This window comes from Pogona vitticeps, chromosome 5 (genome assembly GCF_051106095.1).
Source record: "Pogona vitticeps strain Pit_001003342236 chromosome 5, PviZW2.1, whole genome shotgun sequence".
Taxonomy (NCBI): domain Eukaryota; kingdom Metazoa; phylum Chordata; class Lepidosauria; order Squamata; family Agamidae; genus Pogona; species Pogona vitticeps.
The window spans coordinates 177,189,822-177,212,840 of record NC_135787.1 but is presented as its reverse complement, the minus strand read 5'-3'; the positions used below and the strand labels follow the sequence as shown (position 1 = coordinate 177,212,840).

At 40.3% G+C, this 23,019-nt stretch overlaps 1 protein-coding gene across 3 annotated transcripts; it reads left to right on the top strand.

Moving 5' to 3' along the window:
* On the top strand, positions 1 to 22,963 carry RESF1 (retroelement silencing factor 1). Of its 3 annotated transcripts, none has more exons than XM_020792182.3 (6): positions 1 to 444; positions 984 to 1,146; positions 8,231 to 8,298; positions 11,469 to 16,883; positions 19,944 to 20,021; positions 21,937 to 22,963. In XM_020792182.3, the coding sequence occupies exons 4-6, from the start codon at positions 11,510 to 11,512 to the stop codon at positions 22,089 to 22,091; spliced, it is 5,607 nt and encodes a 1,868-aa protein (XP_020647841.3). In that variant the 5' UTR covers positions 1 to 444; positions 984 to 1,146; positions 8,231 to 8,298; positions 11,469 to 11,509; the 3' UTR covers positions 22,092 to 22,963. The 3 variants fall into 3 exon arrangements, with proteins under 3 accessions (XP_020647841.3, XP_020647840.3, XP_078232386.1); XM_020792181.3 differs by having other exon boundaries at positions 8,228 to 8,298; XM_078376260.1 differs by having other exon boundaries at positions 1 to 766; positions 8,228 to 8,298.
* The last annotated feature ends 56 nt before the right edge of the window (positions 22,964 to 23,019 follow it).

Sequence of the window (23,019 nt, the reverse complement as noted above, 5' to 3'; positions counted from 1 at the left end):
GCTGCAAGAGCGCCTCGGAGAGAAAGGGCCGCGGGAATCGCACAAGACGCCTCTTTTGCCGCCCCTTCTCCGGCTCGTTTTTCGTTTTCCTCCTCCCCGTAGGCGGTTTCCGGCGCCTGAGGGCGGAGAGAAAGGGGTAGCCGGAGAAAGGGTTTCCCTTTTTTTGGGATGGGGGGGTTTAAGTAGCGGAAGAGCAGAGCTGTCGTGACAGGCAAGGCTGCTACGGCGCCGCTACCAGATTTTCCCCCTGGCACGAGCAGCCAACTGCCCCTGAAAGCAGGCGCCTCCCGCTCAACTCGGCCCGCTTGGAAAGCAACACACAGGACCCATTGGGATAAACATCTCCCCTCAGGAAGAGTCCAAGGAGCCCTTTGCCCCCCCCCGTCCCTTCCCAAGGCTGGGAATCCACGCCTTGCGAGCGAAGAGGAAGCGGAGCGGCGTGAGGTGCGGAGTGGGTTTTTAAATTTTCTTTGAAAAAACGATACTGAGAGGGAGGGCTAAAAAAAAAATAAGGCGAGAAGCTGGACGAGGGTTCAAAATGGCGAGCCGAGAAGACAGTACTGTACTGTATTGTCTTAATAGCAGCGCGGGGCGGGTGTCGGCGTACGCGCCCGCCCTGAGGGGACTGGAATCCCTCATGGTTGATCATTCCCGGCTTCTTGTTGCTACGGTTCATTCCTCGACTGCCGCCGGGAGTCCGCGGTCTCGGGAGGATTACTTGTGGACGTGAACGCGAAGGAAGAAAAACAAAAAAGTTGTTTTCCCCGTCAGTTTGCTTTCGTTTCGCTCCCGCTCGCGTTTTTATGTCTTCCGACTGTTTTTCTCCTCCCTTTTTCCCCCCTCAAACGAAGGGGCTTTCCTGGTTTTTCTCCTCAGTATACTTTTGCCGCCTTCTGTGTCCAGTTCTCTCGGGCGTAAAGTCATCCTAAATGGGCGTTTGTCCTGCTTTGATGCCTTTCTGCCTTCCTTCTCCCATTTCACAGCTCTGGAAGGAGGCGAGCTCAGCGGGATCTCAGACCTGGAGGAGGCTTTTTGGGACGCGATTTAAGGTCTCCCCCCAAGAGACCCTGGAGGACCGATGGCGCCTTAGAGGATGATGGAGACCTGACGCTGGACTTCCCTGCTGCCTGAGATAATGGGCCCACCGTGAGTTTCAGATTTTTAATTTCCTAAAGCGCTTGTATTCTGAGGCATCAACCCCTCCCCTTTTAAAGAATCTATAAACTATCATTTTAAGGTGAAGGATGGTTTGCTTTCCCAAGGGTGCTCAGTGTAGGAAACAGGATGATGGACAAGCCAGCAGTTTGATACTGATAGAACCTCTGGTATGATGTAAAATCCCTAAAAATATCTATCCTTCAGGTACCCATGAAAATAATCTTATTAATTTTGTTGGCATAAGCTTTTGGGGTTTATGACTCTTATAGTAAGTGAATTGGAGCCTGCGAAAGCTTGTTAATTTTTCAGTTACCAGAATTTTTTATATATATTTGTGTTTTATATAAGTAAAGGGCAAATCTCTTATATTTTGTAGCGGTTACTAGGTTTATTCCCTGTTTGCCTTTATAATTCCCTTTTAAGTATTCTTTTAAAGCTAATCTGGCCATCCCATCAGTTTTTATATTCCTCTCACAATGACTCCCTTTTCTTGAGCTGTGCATTACAACAGGTAGTTAGTTTGGAAGTTCAGAGGCTTGAGGAATTGGGAATCAAGCTAGCTAAAACATAATCTAACCCAAAAACTCCTGGGTCTTGGCTTGTGTTCAGTTATTGCTGAGTTATCCAGTTATCTCTGGAGACCTGGTTGTATTGTTCCCTCACAGATGTGACTCCGCCAATATGATCTAAGCCTTGTTTCCTGATGATAAAAGCTTCTATGATTTGAAAACAAGATCTCTAGTAGTCTGGCATGCTAATAATTACGGCTTTTAAAATGAGTCTTTAAGAAGCTTTTAAGTTATGTATCAGATATTCTCTTAGTTTTATAAAGAGTTTATTTTTCTTTTGAGTTTGCATCTCTGATATTAAATTTCTTTTGCACGACAATTCCCATCCACTTTTGAGGTAGGCTGAAGGGAGGTAATTAGGACGAAGGAAATTCTTTGCAAGTAAAAAAAAGTTGAAATTGTTCAACTCTGTATTTAGAAATGTGAGGGGAAGGCTATATTATTTCTAAAAGAACTGAAAGTAGATCAAGTTATACATTTATCTGCATCTTGCATAGCCTCAGACCACTCTGCAGTATGCATCTTGGAAAATAAGCAATATTGTATTTACTAGTGCTTATTCTCAAGTAAGTGCAGAAGAAAATTGCAGATGAACTGCAGTCTGCACATTTACTTGAAAGCAAGTTCTGCTGCTTTTACTGGAACTTATGCATACAGTTGTCTTCAGCTACTAATTATTTTAGCTACATGTACGAGAATAGAGATATATTCTCTTGCAGGTGAAACCTTTAGTGTATCTGAGATTGTTCTCTGGTGAATGGTAGATTTATATAAAAAATAAATAGAGGCACAGTAACTGACGGAATGAGGCAAGAACAGACAGTTAATTTTTAGCCGTAAAAAGGCAAAACTTTGTGCAAAGAAGTACAGTTCTATGGTGCAACTGCAGCCATTTTATACTCCTAGAAAAACTAGACAGATTTATTTATTCATTTATATACAGTGGTGCCTCGCTTAGTAATGTTAATTTGTTCCGAAAAAATAGCTGCTAAACGATATTAAAAAGCCCATAGAAACGCATTAAAACCCCTTCAATGCATTCCTATGGGCTCAAAACTCACCTTTAAGCGAAGATCCTCCATAGCGCCGCCATTTTTGGTGCCTCTAAAGTGAGTCCGTGCCTGAAAACAGCAGGCGGCCATTTTGTTTACCCGGTGGCCATTTGAAACTGCCGATCAGCTGTGCGAAAATGGGGGCTTTGCGATGATCGCTTCCCTGCGATCATCGCAAAGAGAAAATAGCCCATAGGGAACATCACAAAGCGATCGCAAAAACATTTTCGCAAACCGATTTCACCGTAAAATGGAGCGATCGCTATGCGAGGCACCACTGTAGTCAGTTTTTATACCACCCATCTTACCAGTGGTCACTCTGGGCAGTTTGCAATGCAATAAAACAGTCATAACATAACAAATTAACTTAATTTAAATAAGAACTTAAACAAAACAGATGGCAATAAATATAAAAAGGCTAATGCTCTCACAAACATTGCTAAGTCTACAAGTAATCAGGATTAAACAGAGATCTAATGAGAGCACAGAAAAGTATCGTCTAGTCGTTTAGTCGTGCCCGACTCTTCGTGACCCCATGGACCAGAGCACGCCAGGCCCTCCTATCTTCCACTGCCTCCCGTAGTTGTCAATTTAATGTTGGTTGCTTCGCAGACACTGTCCAGCCATCTCATCCTCTGTCGTCCCCTTCTCCTCTTGCCTTCACACTTTCCTAACATCAAGGTCTTTTCCAGGGAGTCTTCTCATGAGATGGCCAAAGTATTGGAGCCTCAGCTTCAGGATCTGTCCTTCCAGTGAACACTCCATGTTGATTTCCTTTAGAATTGATAGGTTTGTTCTCCTTGCAGTCCAGGGGACTCTCAAGAGCCTCCTCCAGCACCACAATTCAAAGGCATCAATTCTTCGGCGGTCTGCTTTCTTTATGGTCCAGCTCTCACTCCCGTACATCACTAGAGGAAAAACCATAGCTTTGACTATTCGGACCTTTGTTGGCAAGGTGATGTCTCTGCTTTTTAAGATGCTGTCAAGGTTTGTCATCGCTTTCTTCCCAAGAAGCAGGCGTCTTTTAATTTCGTGGCTGCTGTCTCCATCTGCAGTGATCATGGAGCCCAAGAAAGTAAAATCTGTCACTGCCTCCATATCTTCCCCTTCAATTTCCCATGAGGTGATGGAACCAGTGGCCATGATCTTAGTTTTTTTGATGTTGAGTTTCAGACCGATTTTTGCACTCTCCTCTTTCACCCTCATTACAAGGTTCTTTAATTCCTCAGAGTGGTATCATCTGCATATCGGAGGTTGTTAATATTTCTTCCGGCAATCTTAATTCCAGCTTGGGATTCCTCCAGTCCAGCCTTCTGCATGATGTATTCTGTATATAGGTTAAATAAGCCTGGGGACAATATACAGCCTTGTCGTACTCCTTTCCCAATTTTGAACCAATCAGTTGTTCCATGTCCAGTTCTAACTGTTGCTTCCTGTCCCACATGTAGGTTTCTCAGGAGACGAATAAGGTGGTCAGGCACTCCCATTTCTTTAAGGACTTGCCATGGTTTGCTGTGGTCCACACAGTCAAAGGCTTTTGCATAGTGAATGAAGCAGAAGTAAATATTTTTCTGGAACAGAAAAGTATGTCTCATCCTTATTCAACTGTTTAGTGGGAAAACTACATTTTTCATGCTTTACATGATGGCCACAACCAAACAGGTTAATACAACTGCATTTTATGTCAAGCACGTGAACCCAGAATCCTCAAGTGGTCTAGGAAACAAAACCCACTGGTCTCCCTGGGTAGAAGGAATTTCCCTCAAGTGCACATTCTGTTCATGTGGAAGTCTCTTTCCTGCTGCATCAGTTTCATGACAGATACCTGGAGGTCTGCGACTGAGGTCACAGTACAGTACATATCCAGTATACATATTCCCTTGCAGCCATTCTAGTCATTTTGTGGATTCATATTTTATACAGTGGTGCCTCGCATAACGAGCGCACAGTTTAATGACGAATCCGCATAGCGACGCATTTTTTGCGATCACTAATGTGATCGCATTGCGATGTTTTAGGTGGCAAAACATCACATTGTGATGATCAGTAAGCATTTCGCTTACCGATCTTCGCATTGCGATGTTAAGAAAACAGCTGATCGGCGGTTCCAAAATGGCCACTGGGTGCAGAAAATGGCTGCCCGCAGCGTTTTAGCGCCCTGCCCTTGCTTACAGAGGCGGTGAAAATGGCAGCCGGATGGGGAATCTTCGCTTACCGGTGAGTTTCCCCCCATAGGAACGCATTAAACTCTGTTTAATGCGTTCCTATGGGGTTTTACATTCTGTATAGCGATGTTTCCAGATAGCGACGTTAATCCTGGAATGGATTAACATCGCTATGTGGGGCACCACTGTACTTTTATAAAGAGGTAGATTTTAATTAAACATTTGTGAAAGATATTAAGAACACTTTTTAAAAGTGCAAATCAATTTACAGTATTTGGATTCTACACAGAAACCTTCATTTGAAGAGGAATGTTTGCTGTGAAATTATCCACAGATATTTTCTGGTCCTTTGGAGTCTATTGCATTAGAAGCCAAACAGGCAGTATACTAGACCTAGTTAACCTAACAACTGTTTATCTTGTGTCTGATGCCCTTGTGCATTGACTTTTATTACACCACCATGCCTCAACTGTTGGTTGGACTCACTTGCTTTATTACATGAGTATTTACTGATTCCCATTGTGGTGTAGTGGATAGAGCGGACTAGGACTCTGGAGGACAGGGTTTGAATCTCCACTTGGCTATGGAAGCTCACTGGGGTGTATGTGGAACTGGAGATACCCTTAAATACCTCACTTACCTATTAAAATCATTATAAGTCGGTTCCAGCTTCTGGAATGTCTATGTGATGTATTGCATTCCTAGTATTGATCCTTGGACTGAACAGATAGACCCTGCAGCTAGAGCCTACCTCGACTAAAACAGAACACACCGGCCCATACTTGTAACCACTGTTCCCTCTAAGGTGCATAACACTGCATCGGGTGCGTGTAGCTGAGCCCTTGTTTCCACCCATTTGCTTCTGGTCTTGGCCAAAATCCAATACTCAGGAGGTAGAGCTTCTGTGCAGCACTCAATAAAATTAGAAGGAACATTACTTGTAATGCTGAAATTTAGCTTAGCATTACGGTATATAGAAAGACAACAGTTGTGTTCTTTACAATGTTGTATCTCAGATTGCTATGGAAAGTACCTTGAGGTTCAGAAGTAGTTTGTGGTTTGGTTGCTGTTGAGATTAGAAGATGCAGACTTATATTATGCTTTGGGAACAAATTGTTCTTAGATTTCCCATTCTAATTTAGCTTACTAATTTAAATGGCTTTTATCAGTTACTAAATGTCTTAATAGCATTTTCAGAACTTTAATGTGAATTTTTTTGATACAACCTTTTGAGTACTAATTCCACCTCTGTAATAGGCTACGCCCAGCCATTCTTAACTTTCCTTGTCCATGGTAATGAACACAATATGAAAGAAATAGAAGCTGAATCAGGGTTGTGTAAATGAACTTTATAAGATGGTGTGTGATAAATTGTTTCCAGTCCATGGTGCCCTTCAAATGTGCCAGGGTCCCCCAGGTGGCCATAAGCCCCCCCATTGATAATGGGTGTGCTAAGGGACATTAATTATAATAAATATTACAGTCTGTTGCAAAGATTTGAAACGTAAAGAATGCTCGTTCAGTTACTGCTTCTTTTATACAAGATATATGGAATGTTTTCTATTTAAACACCATAGAAGCATAATGGTGAAACATATTAGAAATAAGGGTTAGGAAAAGATTCTGAAATTCTATGTCTTATGATCAAATTTTTAAAAGCCTGACTATGGTCCCCCCCCCTTCCTGATCATGTCCTTGGGCTAATCATGTAAGCCATTGACAGGTAAACAGAAGAAATGCAATTATGAAGCATCTAAGTCACGTCTTTATCTCTTGCATTTACCTCCCTCAACATTAATTACATTAAATGCATTTATTTTTCATCTTTATGTGTCTGTGAAATTTTATAGAAGTACAGTGGTGCCTCGCATTGCGACGTTAATTCGTTCCAGCGAAATCGCTGTAGAACGAAAACGTAAAGTGAAAATAAAAAAAGCCATTGAAACGCATTAAAACCTGGTTAATGCGTTCCAGTCGGCTAAGAACTCACTGTCCAGCGAAGATCCTCCAGAGGGGTGGCCATTTTCGGGTGCCTGTGCAGTGAAAAATGGCTCCTAAAGACAGCGGGGAACCATTTTGAGCACCCGGCAGCCATTTTGAAAACCCGACGATCAACTGTTTTGATCGTCGGGAAGTGAAAATCGGTTCCTGAAAGAGGGAACCAATCATCGCGCAGCAAAATTCCCCCATTCAGAAGGTTGTTTTGCAATCGCTTTTGCAATCGCAAAAACCTTGTAATGCGGATTTGTCGTTAAACAGAGCGCCCGTCTTGCGAGGCACCACTTTATTAGTATCTTTTATGGAAGTGAGAGCTGGACCATAAAAAAAGGTTGACAACTGAAGAATTGGTACTTTTGAATTGTGGTGCTGGAGGAGACTCTTGAGAGTCCCCTGAACTGCCAAGAGAACAAACCTATCCATTTTGAAGGAAATCAACCCTGAGTGCTCACTGGAAGGGCAGATCCTGAAGCTGAGGGTCCAATTCTGTCAGCGTTCCTTAGCAGAAATCACGGTTTTTAGCAGAGTAATTCACAGTTCAGGCAGTCCAGAAATAACTCGCACAGTCCAGCAGCATTTCCTTCAGCAACGTGTATTTACAGCAGTATTTACATCAGTCTGGCAGCATAACGTGTAGAAGTGATTTTCAAGCAGGAAGAAGATACAACTGACTGTAAAATTCATACATATATACATATACAGGACCAATCAGATCACACATTGCATCATCCCTGAGGTGCATCAGCACTGCTGAGTCATCCTGACTCAGCTTCAACACTCCTGATCATTATAGATTCTCATTAATACACTCCATTCTGCTCAGGCCTGTAATTGTCCTGTAATTTTGACAAATACTTTGGCCATCTCATGAGAAGAGAAGACTCCCTGGAAAAGCCCCTGAGGTTGGGAAAGTGTAAGGGTAAGAGGACGACAGAGGACGAGATGGTTGGACAGTGTCACTGAAGCTACCAACATTAATTTGACCCAACTCCGGGAGGCAGTGGAAGACAGGAGGGCCTGGTGTGCTCTGGTCCATGGCATCACGAAGAGTGTCGGACATGACTTAACGACTAAACAACAACAATGTTTGGATATGGTCTACATTCCTCACAAAGCAATATCTCTACACACCCCTTATATTCATGCAATTTCTGTTTGTTGAATTGATCATTTGTGTATAAAGGTGGATAAGTCTTAAGAAAATAGTGTAATATTTTCTTTTTTAAATATTTTGTATCTTTCTGTGTAGCAGTTTATGGAAATGCTGTTTTGTTTTTGTTTTCAGTAGGCGTGGCTGGGTGAAACTAATAGCACAGAAGATTGAACAAGCTTGGATAAAAATTAAATTAGTTGACTGTAAGTTTCAATTTCTTCCTGTGCAGTACAAACCTAACTCAAATATGTCTATAAATGCAATTCAGATAGATGCTGTACACATCTTTAGATGCCATGTCATTGAGTCTTTCTCATTCACTCCCCACCTCTTCTTAGAAGTTATTGTTGATAATCACTTTTAGCAAAAAAGTACCAACTAATAGATTAATTCCTTGCTTTTTTGGAAAACAAGGGAAAGCAACAGGTAGCTCCTGATACAAGCAATTTTTCCATCTAGTGTGGATTGTTCAGTTATTTTGTGATATCTTACTTTTAGTTAGATTATTTCATACACATGGCCAAAATCCTCTTGCATAAAGTTAGATATCCCCTGCTTTTGAGGATCTAGATCACTGGTTCTTAACCTTGGGTTACTCAGGAGTTTTGGACTGCAACTCCCAGAAGCCTTCACCACCAGCTGTCCTGACTGGGGTTTCTGGGACTTGCAGTTCAAAAGCATCCGAGTAATAAAGGTTAAGAACCACTGATCTAGATGGTTGCAATTTTGGGGGGTTAAATGCTTCCCCCCCCAGGCTTCAAAAGGCTTCTCCAGATCAGAAGGGATCCCAAAAGAGCCTCATAAACTGGAGATGGTGGAGTAATAGGAAACTTTGTGAGTAATGAAATTCCACAGCTGATAGCATCAGCAACTTGTCCTGGTCTAAATTTACACAATAGGATTTTGGCCAGTAACTCTTTCTAATTGCAGACTCAGTTGGTGAGCATTTATAGGTGTATAGATAAAATAGTACCACTGAGAAATGGGAGAGAGATGTCAGTGTGCCCTTGGGAACCCAAAAGTTTGCAGATGTACCAGTAATGATAATGATGATAATCATAGTAATAGTTGTTGTTAGGCATCCTTCAGTCTTGAGAGATTATGGTAACGTGCTCTGTATGGAGGACTTGGAACAGTGTCTAGTGTGGCTGAGAAGGCCAATTCGAGAGTGGCAATCCCTTTCTGTGTTGTTTCGATGCTGTATGCAAAGCTGGAGCGTCCTCTACAGAGCTCAAAGCCTGGGTAAAATAATACAGTGGAGTCTCGACCTACGAATTTAATCCGTATTTGAATTGTGTCTGTAGGTTGAAAAGTCTGTAGGTTGAAAATGCATTCCCCGTAGGAATGCATTGAAAACCCATCAATCCGTTCCAGGCCTTTCTCCCCCACCAGGCAGCTTCTCCGCTGCTGAAACCACCATCAGGGCAGCCCTTTGGGAGAAGCCAGGTGGCGGGGAAGAAAGGCAGGAGCCGATCCGGTCTTTCTCCCCCACGGCAAGGCTTCTCCCAAAGCGCTGTGCCCGATGGTTTCAGCAGCTGAGAAGCTGCCCGGTGGGGGAGAAAGACCGGATTGGCTCCTGCCTTTCTCCTCCACCGGGCAGCTTCTCTGCTGCTGAAACCACAATCGGACCAACCCTTTGGGAGAAGCTGGGCAGCGGGGAAGAAAGGCAGGAGCTGATCCGGTCTTTCTCCCCCACCTTGAGGCTTCTCCATTGGGTGCAGCGCTTTGGGAGAAGCCTCGTGGTGGGGGAGAAAGACCGCGTCAGCTCCTGCCTTTCTTCCCCGCCACTCGGCTTCTCCCAAAGGGCTGGCCCGATGGTGGTTTCAGCAGCAGAGAAGCTGCCTGGTGGGGTAGAAAGGCCAGATCGGCTCCTGCCTTTTTCCCCCACTGCCCGGCTTCCTCCCTTTTCCAAACTGTTGGGGCGAAAGAGCTAAAGAAGCAGCCTCTTCGCCACCAACAGTTTGAATTTCCCGCCCCTTTTCCTTGCCCTTTTCGTCTGTACGTCGAAGCTCTGGCTGCAAGTTGGTCCAAAATTTTGCGGCTGGAGCTGTACGTAGGTCGAAAAGTACGTAAGTGGGGCCATTCGTAGGTCGAGACTCCACTGTATGGAGGATAGGCTGTTACCAAACAGCAAATCCCCCCTCTCCACATTGCTGAAATAGTCCAATGGAAAGGCAAGAGCCAATACAACTGGTTCCAGCGACGTCGCAGGAATTGGCAGAACGACACAAACTGCCTCTGGGATTCTGGCTCCGGATTTTGCCTCGAGGTTAACTCCTGAAGCCTTTTCCATCAGTGGATATAGCCACAAGGCAGTGGAAGTTTGAAATCGGAGTTTTCCTTCTCTTAGATGGGCTGCCTTCCAAGGCTGACGACCCCACCTACCCGGCCTGCTCCCTAAGAGTATGGAAGTATCATCTGACCCCTAAAACTTTCCTGACCCCCAGGTGTATGCAATGCTATTTGCCTTTCCTATTTACCAGATTAGAGTAAAAATAGACACTATTATTACATCATAGTAATAATGGAGATGATAATCAATATTTCTTTTTTTAAAAAGTGCATTCATTGACCTTGGAATGCTTTATGTCCATTTGCAGGTCATGATATACTTAATTGACCACTCCACAATGCAGTCCCATTTTTACCTTTCTGATATTAAAATATGTGTCTTGTTCTACCTTTCTGGAAGGGAAACAGATTGCAGTTTCAATTCAGTAGAATCCTGGTTTGCAGTTACCTGTGTTGGATTTAGAGTTCAGAGGTATATACATATCAAAGTCAGGGATATGGCTGAAATTAAAAAGGGCAAAAGTTAGCCTTGAAATGGGACATGTATTTTAAGAGGGTTTGCAAGGTCATAAAGGGAACTGAAAGGGAAGAACTGTTCATGATTCAGCAGAATTGTGTCTAGATGTTTATCACATGAACGTGCCATTTACTGCAAAAATGACAAGAGGCAGTTTGGGAATTGAGGGGTTTGTGAAGAAATCAGGTCAGCCAAATGGGTGGCATATAAATGAAATAAATACATAATAAATAATCTACTAAAGTGAAAGTAAATTCCGATCATGCAAGAGGAGGAAAGGAGAAGAGGAAGTGTACAGTTCTGGTAGTTTTTGTAGTTCCTCCTTTCTATTTGTGTAGTTCAACATGTGTTCCTTTTTCTGCAGTGATGTATGGAATATGTTAATGTACTTAAAGCTCAGTGCTAAATTTAAAAAATCCTTGAAATATGATCACACTATGTAGCAAAGAACAGCACAATGCTCCCTTCATTTATATAGTAAATATAGTGGTATTCTTCATTGGGAATTGGTGAATATATAAATAACATGTAACTGCAAAAAAAAATCTATTTTCTCCTTTCTAGGTTCCTGAAAATAAAAGAACTACAGCGCAGCGGACTTGAACATGAGACCACTACACCCAAAAACAAATTTCCAGCTTCAAAGATCAAATCTGGCACAGCAAGTGGGTGCCTTTTCTCAAGCAAATACACCTGCACAGAATTCCTATGTTTATCCTACAAATGTCCAAATGGTGAACATTCAGTCTAATGCAGTCACTACAAATAAACTACCTTTTCAAAATACTGGAAGCTTCAACAGCTTTCCTAAAACGTCAGCACCTAGCAAAGGCACTGGTCCAGCCTGGAATATACTTAGTATGCCTCCAAGTTCACTTTCTGCTTTTTTTGTCCAGATGGCACCTACAGTGACTGAGAATTCAAGTTTGATAAGGAATGTGCATACATCTGCAGCCTCACAAGGTAACACTGGACAGCCTACGCAGAATGTACCTCAGAATACAATGAGTCCCTTTATGACCTTGGACAATTGCAATAATCAACCCCTACAAAATTATTCTAACTCTATGAGAACCTCAGTATATCAACAATCCAGCAAATGTAGTTCGTCTTCAAGAAGGGCGTCGACACAGAATGCCTACTATTATGCAAATGGACCTGGAACCTCCCAAGTGGGTACAACAGTGCCTCTTGGTACCTCACCAAGTCACCGCTTCAGTTCTCAGCAAACCTTTTCATGTGTTGTGTTTCCTGCAGAACAAAATATTCAGAACCAAACAAGTGGCCCAAATCCAAGTATGACCATGCCGGTGCAATCACAGCAGTGTATGTCTAATCACTTAACTCCAACACAATGTGCTGTGTCTTCTGATTGCCATAACAGAAATGCAACACAAGCCTTTTCTCAGACTCCTAATGGAAACCGTTCCTTATCATATCCGCCCTCTTCTGTACAGATTAACCACGGACACTTTGTACAACCACAGCTACTTGCCAATGTTCAAAATTATCACAGTCCTATGTTGGACCAAAATAGCAATGTATATTCCTCTCAGCTTGGTCAGAATTATCAATCTATGGCTAACATTAAAGAGACAAATGAAGGAAGTAGCATTGCATATAGTGTAAATGGACATAGGACTGACAAACAGTTTTCCAATGAGTCAATCAAGTCATCAGTTGGAGAGAACCTTTTCAACCCAGTACAGATAGCTGGAACAGACCATCCTAATGAAGCTTTGGCACCAATGCTGAGTAAAACTTTGGAACAAGGCAAGAATACAAGTAATGCTAAAGGAAATTTTCCTGAGAGCTTGTCTAAGGATAAAGTTAAGATAACAAAAGAAAGTATATCCCTAGATTTGCAAAAACTGCATAAACTGAGAAAATTTTTTTTAAAAGAATTGTATAAAGTTAAAGTCAAATGGCATCTAGCTGCAAAAGAAAACAAACAGACTTCTGACTATTCTGTTCACAGTCAGAATCTTAATCCCTCTCTTCCTTCTTCTAATAGCAATGAGAATTTACTGTTGCCACCATTACATGAGGCCAGTCAGGTATCCACAGTTTCTTCATATGATACAACCCACAGTAAACCATTTTCATCTGTTTCTTGTGATTCTAGTCAGAGTAAGGATGATTCCTTATTAATAAAGAAAAAAGATAATTATTTATTGCCCATTCTAACGGGTTTGCTGAAAGGTACCACAGATGAAAATATGATACTAAATGCTTTTTTTCAAAAAGGAGACACACACACAAATAGACAATTAACCACTGAAGAGAATTCATCTAGCACTCTCTTAGTTTCCAGTGGAGATTTATCTGAAAATAATAGCATTGACAAACAAAATGGTCTAGACTTAGAACTGAGTTCTGCATCTGCCATAAACCAGCTTGAGAAAATAACAGCTGTAGCTGGTGAAGACATGTTTCATCCTTTTGATGAGAACAAGGATATAAGAGAAAGCTCTGGTCAGTATTTGACGAGCAATCTTGAGAGTTCAGGTCAGAATGCAGATGCATCAGATGAGTCTTCATTATCAGTGAAAAAAGTACTAAAAGAGTGCACGTCAGATACATACTGTTCTTCAGTGTTTCAGCAGGGCAAAAAAGCTGAAGAAAATATAGCTGGCAAGAATGAAAATACATCTGCTACATCTAGTTTACCTTCTCTTGCTAACACTGTTCTAACTGTTCAAGAAGCAGGCTCAGTACAGAAACTTTCAGAAATTGGAAATGCCTATAGAATGAAGGGCACTTGTTCTTTGGAGGAGTTAGAAACAAGTCTTGCTTTATGGAGGAAGAATCTTTCAACATCGCGATGTGGATATTTAAGTAGAAGTACTGAATCAACTGGGAGTTCATCCTCCACAGAGAATGGAGCAAGCGGCAAGGAAATACAGCAAAGCTTGGAAAATTTACCCAGTACGTTGGCTCAGAATGACCAAACTGAAGTTACAAACGAAATAACTCAACCTTTTGCTCTTTCGTCTCTTGGAAAAATTGATGCAATAAGTACCAATTTATTAAAAGGCTGTGAACCTCAGGTAGCTATTGTTACTCCCTTAATATTGTCAAAAGACAATATTAAAAATGAGATGGAGAAAAATAGTCCAAGTACAGAAATAATGTATCCAGTCATTGAAGAAGGTGGCATACAAAGTTCACAATCTGTTTCTTCAGCAGTACCACATACTGACAGATGGAAGGGAGTTTCTTCCAATTCTGGTAAATGCTATAAAGATTTAGATATGTCTAGAAAAGCAGGCAAATTCACTGAAGAAAATGGGGTAGTGAAAACTGAAACTAAGAAAAACAGCTCTTGTGACTTGAACCAATGGGTAGATAATTGCTCTCCTCTACAATTAAAGCAGCATGAATCCCAACTCATTACAGAAAACTGCTTGCAATCTGATATGTGCACTGGAGACTTAAAGCAGCTTCCTCAAGATTTATTAGAACCCAGAGATGCAGGTGAAAATACGGAGACTGACACCATGTTACATATATCCAGTGTGTGCTCTCTTGTACAAGGTGATGCATATTACAATTCACAGATAGCCAGTATCTTTAGTAATGACCCTTTGAAATCTAGTATACAAAATGACACATCAGAAGAGTTTGTGTCTTCTCTTCAGTGTAACATTCAACAGTCTGACCTTTTGAAAAGTGAATTGGGGATAAATGTTAGTGATCCCAAAGGAAATACCTCATTGCCATCACCAAACAGTTTATCCGTGGCCATTGCAGAAATTTTAGAAAGCCTTCCAGCCTTAGATATTCCAAAAAGCTGCAAGACTTCAGATGAGAACGATGAAATAAAGGCAGAGGCAATGAAAAACAATATCCTTCCTGAAAGTATGCCTTCATCGGGAAAGAAGCTTGAGCAAAATGTTTCTCATAGTAGTGTTCATTGTACAGACATGGCTAGTGCAAAATTACCTGACAACGAAGAAAACCCATTGAGTGCTAATATTTCAGGTGGCATTATTGAAAAAGGCAGCATTACAAAACATGCACCAGTTGAAGAGAATAAAGCACATTCTGGAAGTAGTATTGAAGCGCCTATAAGTTTATTGAGTGATCAACTGGCAGAACTTTCAAAAGAATTTCCATATGGGATTGGCCATTTGATGGCAGTACATGTATCAGAAAGTAATGATTCTTTGACTAAAATAATTGAGAGAGACAATACAGAGATTTCAGAAGAAAGTCCCAATGCTAGGGATACAGAAGGCCAAATTAAAAATATTTTATTGAACTCTCGAGACATGGACGTTTTCCCCAACCAGTGTTCATCTAACAAATCAGAAAACCACGAAGATGACCAGCCCCAAATGGACTCAGAAAAGAATTTGGAACAAAAGAACTTAAGTTATATTAAGACTGAGCAGTGCTCAGATAATGATAATGAAAATGTCCCAACAGGAACAGCTGTAACAAATAAGGGCACATTTTGTTGTTTACGGAAATTCTTAGCTTTGAACTATGTAGTTGAGCCATGTTCATGCCCTCCGGAAGAAGATGCTTCTGAGCAAAAAGTGGGTTTATTTTCACAGTCTGATATGATGTTTCAGGATAAACTAAAAGCTGAAGACAATTGTAAATCTTTTTCTTTTGTAACAGTTAGTGAGAGTGTTCTTTCAGGATCACAAAACAATGAAACTTTGCAAAAAGCTTCAGTATCAAGAGAAGTAAAAGAATATAACCCAGCTGAAGTCGACAAAGCAACTTCTCCACTTGTATTGTTGGATAAATTAGACTCTCAGAAACCTAAAAGAACTAAGGAATCTGTGATTGCAGAATGTTCAACCCAGACAACTTCTCTGTCATTGAAGAGAGAAATGGTGAAAATTAAAGAAAAACATGTTATATCTGCAAGTGAATGTTTATCAACAGAAGAAGTACAGGGTTGTTCAATCACAAAAGACTTAAAAATGCTCCCTGGCCGAAATCTCTGTAAGATGGATTCTGACAACCAGAGAAGTCAAAGGATAGTTGTAAAATCAAAAACAGATCCCTGTCGACGCAGACGAATAGAAATAAAATCAGGTACAGGTTGTGAGCGATACAGAATTAAACGGGACTCCAATGAAACACACATCATAAAGGGGCCCGCTTTGAAAAAGAAGAAACAAAAAGCAATGGAAAAAAAGCTCAGAAGTTTGGCAGCCCAGCAAAGTGGCACTATAAATGTTTCACTGTTGAGTAGCACTGGGTCTGTTTCTGACAGATGTGAAAACTCTGATCAGAACTCGATGTTACCTTCCCAAGAGGATTTAAATGGAAAGAAACTGGAAAAAGTAAAAGATTTAGAGAAACGCTATGGATATAGGAAAGGAGAGCGTAATGAAGCAACTTTTTCAGAGCATAGAAAAGACAAATCTGAGCATAGCAAAAGTAAATCTGAACATAGTAAGCCTGAGTCTGAGCATCGAAAGCACAGTATTAAAACAAGTCTGCAGAAGTATGCTTATTCAGAAGAGAGGAAAAATGCATGGAAGTACAGAAGTTTGCACTCGGATAATAGAACACCTTTATGGCAGAAACAAAGGGGACATACTCCTAATGTGTCTAAAAAAATATGTTCAGGCAGAGACGATGTACTGGATACTCATAATAGAGACATGCAGTCTGAGAGATCTTTTGCTGACAAAAAAATGTCTTTTAGACGAACTAATTCTTTTCAAAGAGAACAAAAGAAAAACTACTTGAACCGGCTTGCATTCAAACGGACTGCACAGAAAACTATTCGCCTGACAACATTAGATGCATCATATTCCAAATCAAGTAGTTTTCCTGGGCAGCATGGAGAAAATAAAAGCAGCAGTTTGCCTTCCAGGGACCCTGAAGAAAACAAACAAAAAATGCTTGAATTTAAAATGTGCCCCGAGATACTGTTTAGAAATCCAGTCTCTGAAGAACAAATTTCAGATACAAAGAACTTTGCAGAAGAAGGTAGATCACCTGTCGTAGGTATGTGATCTACTTCTATCACAGTATATTTTAACAGATCAAGCTATCCTGTAAAAGGTCTAGCTTAAATATGAGGCTGCAGTTTACAAATATGGAAGAGTAGTTTTTTTAGTTTAGATTTCTATAGACTGCTATTCTTTAAAATACGTTTTGTGTGTACAGTGGTGCACCGCATAGCGACGTTAATCCGTTCCGGATTAATCATCGCTATCCGGAAATATCGCTATGCGGGGGGGAAACCCCATAGGAACGCATTAAACTTCGTTTAATGCGTTCCTATGGGGCGAAAACTCACTGTTATGCGAAGATCCTCCATAGCGCTGCCATTTTCACCGCCTCGGTAAGTGAGGAAATCATACAAAAATGGTTGCGGCGGCCATTTTGTGCACCCGACGGCCATTTTGGAACCGCCGATCAGCTGTTCTAAAAACATCGCAATGCGATGTTTAGGCTATCTAAACATCGCAATGCGATCGCATTAGCAATCGCAAAAAATAGATCGCTATGTGGATTTGTCGTTAAACGGTGCACTCGTTATGCGAGGCACCACTGTACATAGCAGTGGGGTACTAAGGGCCATGGTCTTTAATTAAGTGTGTGAGAGTGGAATTCGAGTACTTAGATGAATGCTGGCTTATATAAGAAAGCTTCTTGGGGTTTTAGGTAAAAGCAATAATGATACTACATTTCCCCCTTCCTTACTCCCTTAGGGTACAACCAAGTGATCCTTTTGCATGTTCTTGCTTTTGCTCAGTTCTCATTGCTGCTTGCACATAGAGAGCACTAGTTTTTTTTTCACTTTGGCAGCTTGCTTCTCAGGCAGGTGCCCTTCCATCTGCGAATTTTCCCCATAGGAAACATCGTTAAACGGAGTGCAAAATCGCTCCAAAAACCTCATCGCTAAGCAAATACATTGTTAAACGAGGCAATCACTAAGCGAGGCACCAATGTATCTGTGCCAGTCAAAAGCAGTGCAGCAGGAGCAGCAACATATACTGCAACAACACAACTGGAAGCTTAGTGTTCCAGTGAGAATCCCAGGGACTACACATATACAGTACTATGGTCTCAACATCACATGCCAGCCAGTACTTAAATCCTATCAGTAAATCCTCATGATTCAGCATTTCTCTGGTCAATACTGTACAGTGGTGCCTCGCATAACGTTTTTAATTGGTTCCAAAAAAAAAACCTTATGCGAAAAAAACTTTATGCGAAACACCATTTCCCATAGAGATGCATTGGAAACCGGTTAATCCGTTCCAATAGGCACGGATTGGCGTCCTTAAGCGAAAAAACCCATAGGAAACATCGTTAAATGATACAATGTATCCTCCATTGGAATGTATTGTAGCTGACTCAATAGGTTTCAATGGCTTTGCGAAGTCAATTTTTGCAAAATTAAGTGTGTCATAAAAGGGTCAAAAATGGTTTTAAATGCTTGGATTAGCTTCTGCACCCTCTAAAACGGATGCAAAAGTTAATTTGGCTTTGATCTGACTTTTCGTTAATTAATGGTGAATTTTTTTCCCCCAACTTTTGACAGCTGTCAAAATCTGACAGCTCCATTAATTCCTATGGGGGAAGAAAAAATTCACAAAAAATTAATGAAGACTCAGCAACTGTTCTAAATTCTTGGGTTTGTTAGAGGACCCCCTAAGTTGTGTGCAAACCTGATTTGGCTTTGATCTGAACTTTCGTTAATTTTTTGTAAATTGTTTTCTCCCCCATAGGAAAGCATGGAGCTGTCAGATTTTGACAGGTCCATTGGTTCCTATGGGCCAAAAAACAAAAATTCACAAAAAATTAACGAAATGTCAGATCAAAGCCAAATCAGGTTTGCACATGACTTAAGGGGTCCTCTAACGAATCCAAGCATTTAGAACCGTTTTGGACCCTTCTAAGACACTTTTTAAATTGAAAACAAAAAAAACGTTAAGCGAAGCAGGGGACCTAAAACCAAAAAACGTTAAGCGAAGCATGGTCCCAAAAACGCTATGCGAAAATCGCCCATAGGGAAAAACGTTATACGAAGCACAATCTGCCTCTGAAAAAATAAACGTTAAGCGAAAAAAACGTTAAACGAAGCAAACGTTAAGCGAGGCACCACTGTATCTTGTTTGTGCATCTCAGCTAGTGTAGGAATTATGTCACCGGCAGCAGCAGACTTTTGATAATTATAGTTCCTGCTTTGATTCTGCATAATATGCAACTGATATGTAATATGACAAAGTCATGCACAGCCTGAAATTGGAGCAGGGACATTTCAGTTGGTAGCATTTGTTTCTCCAATATCTGACTAGCAGAGCTGTGCAGCAGGATTTTGGCAACTGTCTACTGCCCTGTTGTTGACAACTACACATCTCGATGGTTACTTGGCAGAATAAACAGTTATTCTGAATAAAAGACAGACTTGGATGTGAAGGGACCTTCCCATCCCTTTAAGTTGGTCTACATAGCTTCCATCATCACATCACATCTCATCCCATTAAAAGGCTCTATCTACAAAAGGTTTATATTTCCTTCAAGGTACATTGTAACATGAGGCTTGAAGTAATTATTGACTTTAAATGAGTTCCATCTTGAATAAACCTGCAAAACACCACAGACCTTTTTTCTGAAAAATTAAGTGGCTGGTTTAGCTACTAACATAGTGCCATAGTTAATTTTTCTGTAAGTACCCAACTAGGTGTCTCTTAAGTCAATCAAATTCAAAGATAATTCAGAACGCCTAGGAGGAACACATTGAAAACTCATGGTTTGTTGGCTAACCTGTTATCAGAGATAGCCAGCTAGATGTTTGTGGGTGTTTACAAGGAGAACATGATCTGAATTGCTTCTACTTGACCTCTGTATGGTTTTATGCAGTATTATAATGTTATGATATAAGTGGTGGGAATAGCTTTGTATTCTGCACATCAAATCATGGATGGCTTTAGATAATTAAATTGCATAGAATGGCGCAATATCACAAGGGGCTAAGTATCTTAGATTGAACATTATAGATAACACATACTCTGGAAGCTTAAAAGAACAAGGCATTTTAATTGTTACCTACAGCTATCAAAAGTAAAAGAGAAGACTGGTTAAATTATGTTCCTGTGAAAAGAAGAAAAACTGAGGACAGTGAAGCTCCAGGTAAATTGTTTTCTTGGAATAATAATAATAATAATAATAATAATAATAATAATAATAATAATAATAATAATAATAATAATAATAATAATAATAATAATAATAATAATAATAATAATAATAATAAGAGTCTCTTGAAAGAGGACTACTTCAGACTCACCCAATAGATTTTTATTTCAAAACAGGTTTCTTTATCTAGAGAAACTTCACTTTCTTCTCTTGACTAGAACTCTGTTGGTGTTTGCATGAGGTATGAATAATTTACCAGAATCTGTAGGTAATTGATAAGGTTGGAGGATAGCTTGAAATTGATGTAGCAGACTAAGCTTACGTTGCTGAATTATGACATATGTACTTCCGAAATCTGCATCTTGTATGCCATAACCCATAATAAGTAATTAATAATACCCTAATTAACAAGTAGAGCGCAAGGGCAATGGTTGTTGTGGGTTTTCCGGGCTGTGGCCATGTTCTTAAGGTTTTTCTTCCTAACATTTCACCAGTCTCTGTGGCCCGCATTTTCAGAGGACAGTAGTCAGAACTCTGTCTATGCTCTGTTGCAGTTTTGTTGGATAGTTGAGTATAGCTATGGGATCAGCTTTTGTCCTTTTCAGGTGATTGGGTGATTATGGTGATCAGCATGTTTTTGTTGCGGGTGTATTATTGTGATAAGGAGGGAGAGATGATCTGTGGCTGTGATTGATGGGTGTTATTAGCTGGTCTTTTGTGTGCAGTGATCATTGGTCCTTGTGGCTGGGTAGAGTTCATTGACCTTTTACAGGCTGTATTTTTCAATATCGGGAGCCAGGCCGCGTTTAGTTTTAGGCCGTCTTCCTTTTTTGTTGAAATTCTGTTGATGTTTATGGATTTCAATGACTTCCCTGTGCAGTCTAACATAGTGGTTGCTGGTGTTGTCCAGTACTTATGTATTTGGAAATAGAATTTCATGTCCAGCTTGTTTTAGGGCATGTTCAGCTACTGCTGATTTTTCCGGTTGTTTTAGTCTGCAGTGTCTCTCATGTTCTTTTGATTCTGGTGTGAATGCTGCGTTTTGTGATTCTAATATATACCTGTCCACAACTGCAAGGTATCTGGTATACTCCTGCAGTGGTGAGGGGGTCCCTTTTGTCCTTTGCTGAGCATAACATTTTTTGTATTTTTGTGGTGGGTCTGAATACTTTTGCAGGCTGTATTTTTCAGTGCTGGGAGCCAGACTTTGTTGAGTTTTAGACTTTCTTCTTTTTTTGTTGAAGCTCTGCTGGTGTTTATGGATTTGCAAGGGCAATGGCTTTAACATTTTAATTTGACACATGTTTTTAATGCATATTTGTTCTTAATTTAAGTTATGAGCTGTCTTGTATACTGGACTAGAAATAAGGTGGAAATCGTAGTGATAGCAGCGATAACTTGTATGTAAAATGACATGAACACCACCACTGTGCTGTTTATAGAACCTACCCAGTAGGACAAGTTAGACTGTCCTTTGGCTGCCCTGTTCTAGCTAAGGAAGCATAGTATTTATTATGGTGCTTTGATGAGTTTAACGCACATCACAGAGCCAAAGTAATATGTAGACCAGTGAGGTCTGCCATCTGAGTAGAAATGTCTAAGGTTGCACTACTAATGAGTCCTTTTGTTGTTTGAATGGCTTTGTCTCATTTTCAACAAGTTTTTAGACTTTGTTCTGTATTTTGTAGTTTTATATTTGTGTTTCTAATTGTTCCTTCTCACTGTTTTATTGCTTTTTTCAAAAAAGTAATACATGTTTAGAAATGAACCTTTGATTTCCATATATAGCATTTGTTATGGTAGTCTTCCTATTTCAGTTGTATGGACAGTGTCCCAGTGTTAGCCTATGCTAAATTTTATAAAACTGTGCTTTATGATTGTTTAAGCTTTCCCCAAATTATTCTTGCAGCTGATCATATCCCACTTGATACTGCAATAAAATTGATCAACGGAGATGAAGCTCTTCCTATTCCTATGAAGGATTCCAATGCAACATTTTTGACCTATCAGAAAATACATCTAGAAAAAAGAAACCAAAGCCTGGATGCTGGTCCCTTAAATTAGATGTCCATAAACATATGCAATTTAACGTGCATGTACTCTGAATGAGACTCAGTTTTCACTGTGTTTACCCAAGGCTGTAAGAACCTGAATATATATGGTAACTAACCCAGACACTAGAAAACAGTAAGTGAACAAGATTTTGTATAGTCTTGCTTCCATTTGGGAAAATATACAGTAGGTTTTCCAATATCAGCTGAAATTACTGTTTAAATTATTAGACTCTAAAATATTACAACTTCAGCTGATAAACTTACTTAGGGTGTTTTATAATTCCAGTGTCCGGTCTGATGCTAGTGAAAGAGGAGCCCTGAGCTTTGGCCTATAGTTTTTACCTAGAAATTTTTAAGGGGAAGAAAAAAAAACCTTCCAGGATATAGCCAAAATTTGAACCAAAGCAGGGACACTTTTCTATTTCTGTATTTCTGTTAAGAGGCACTGAGAACTATATGCTGCTGTCCAGTTTAGCTGGATTATTACAAATATACAAGAAAGTCAGGTTTGTTTTGTTTGTGCTTCTAATTAAAAGAAGCAAAAGCTACTGTAGAAATCAATATTCTAGTTGAAATGTTTGGATTTGGAAATGCAGTTTGTATTTTGACCAAAATTTCCTTGGTGTCACTGTTTCATTTACATTTCATTTTAACTAGATAAATCCCTCTGTAAGCTATATTAGCTAAATGTTTCCAAATATGTTCTCTAGACGTTGCAATGCTCAATATTTTACCTGACTTTTATATTGTTCAGTATTTTTCAAGATGGTTTGTAACATACCAATTAAATTTTAATTTTGCATTTTTTTAAAAAAAAAAGTTCAGTTACTTATACACAAAATAGTATTTCTGTTAATTGAATTAAAAGCATACCTATTTTGACCATGCTGTGTTCTGTGTATCTGTAAAAATTACTTGGATGGCTAAGAGCTTGATCC

Coding starts and splice junctions, on each gene's coding strand:
- RESF1 (XM_020792182.3), top strand. CDS start 11,510: ATGAGACCACTACACCCAAAAACAAATTTCCAGCTTCAAAGATCAAAT. Junction 16,884..19,943: donor AGGTAGATCACCTGTCGTAG/GTATGTGATCTA, acceptor TGTTACCTACAG/CTATCAAAAGTAAAAGAGAA. Junction 20,022..21,936: donor TGAGGACAGTGAAGCTCCAG/GTAAATTGTTTT, acceptor TTATTCTTGCAG/CTGATCATATCCCACTTGAT.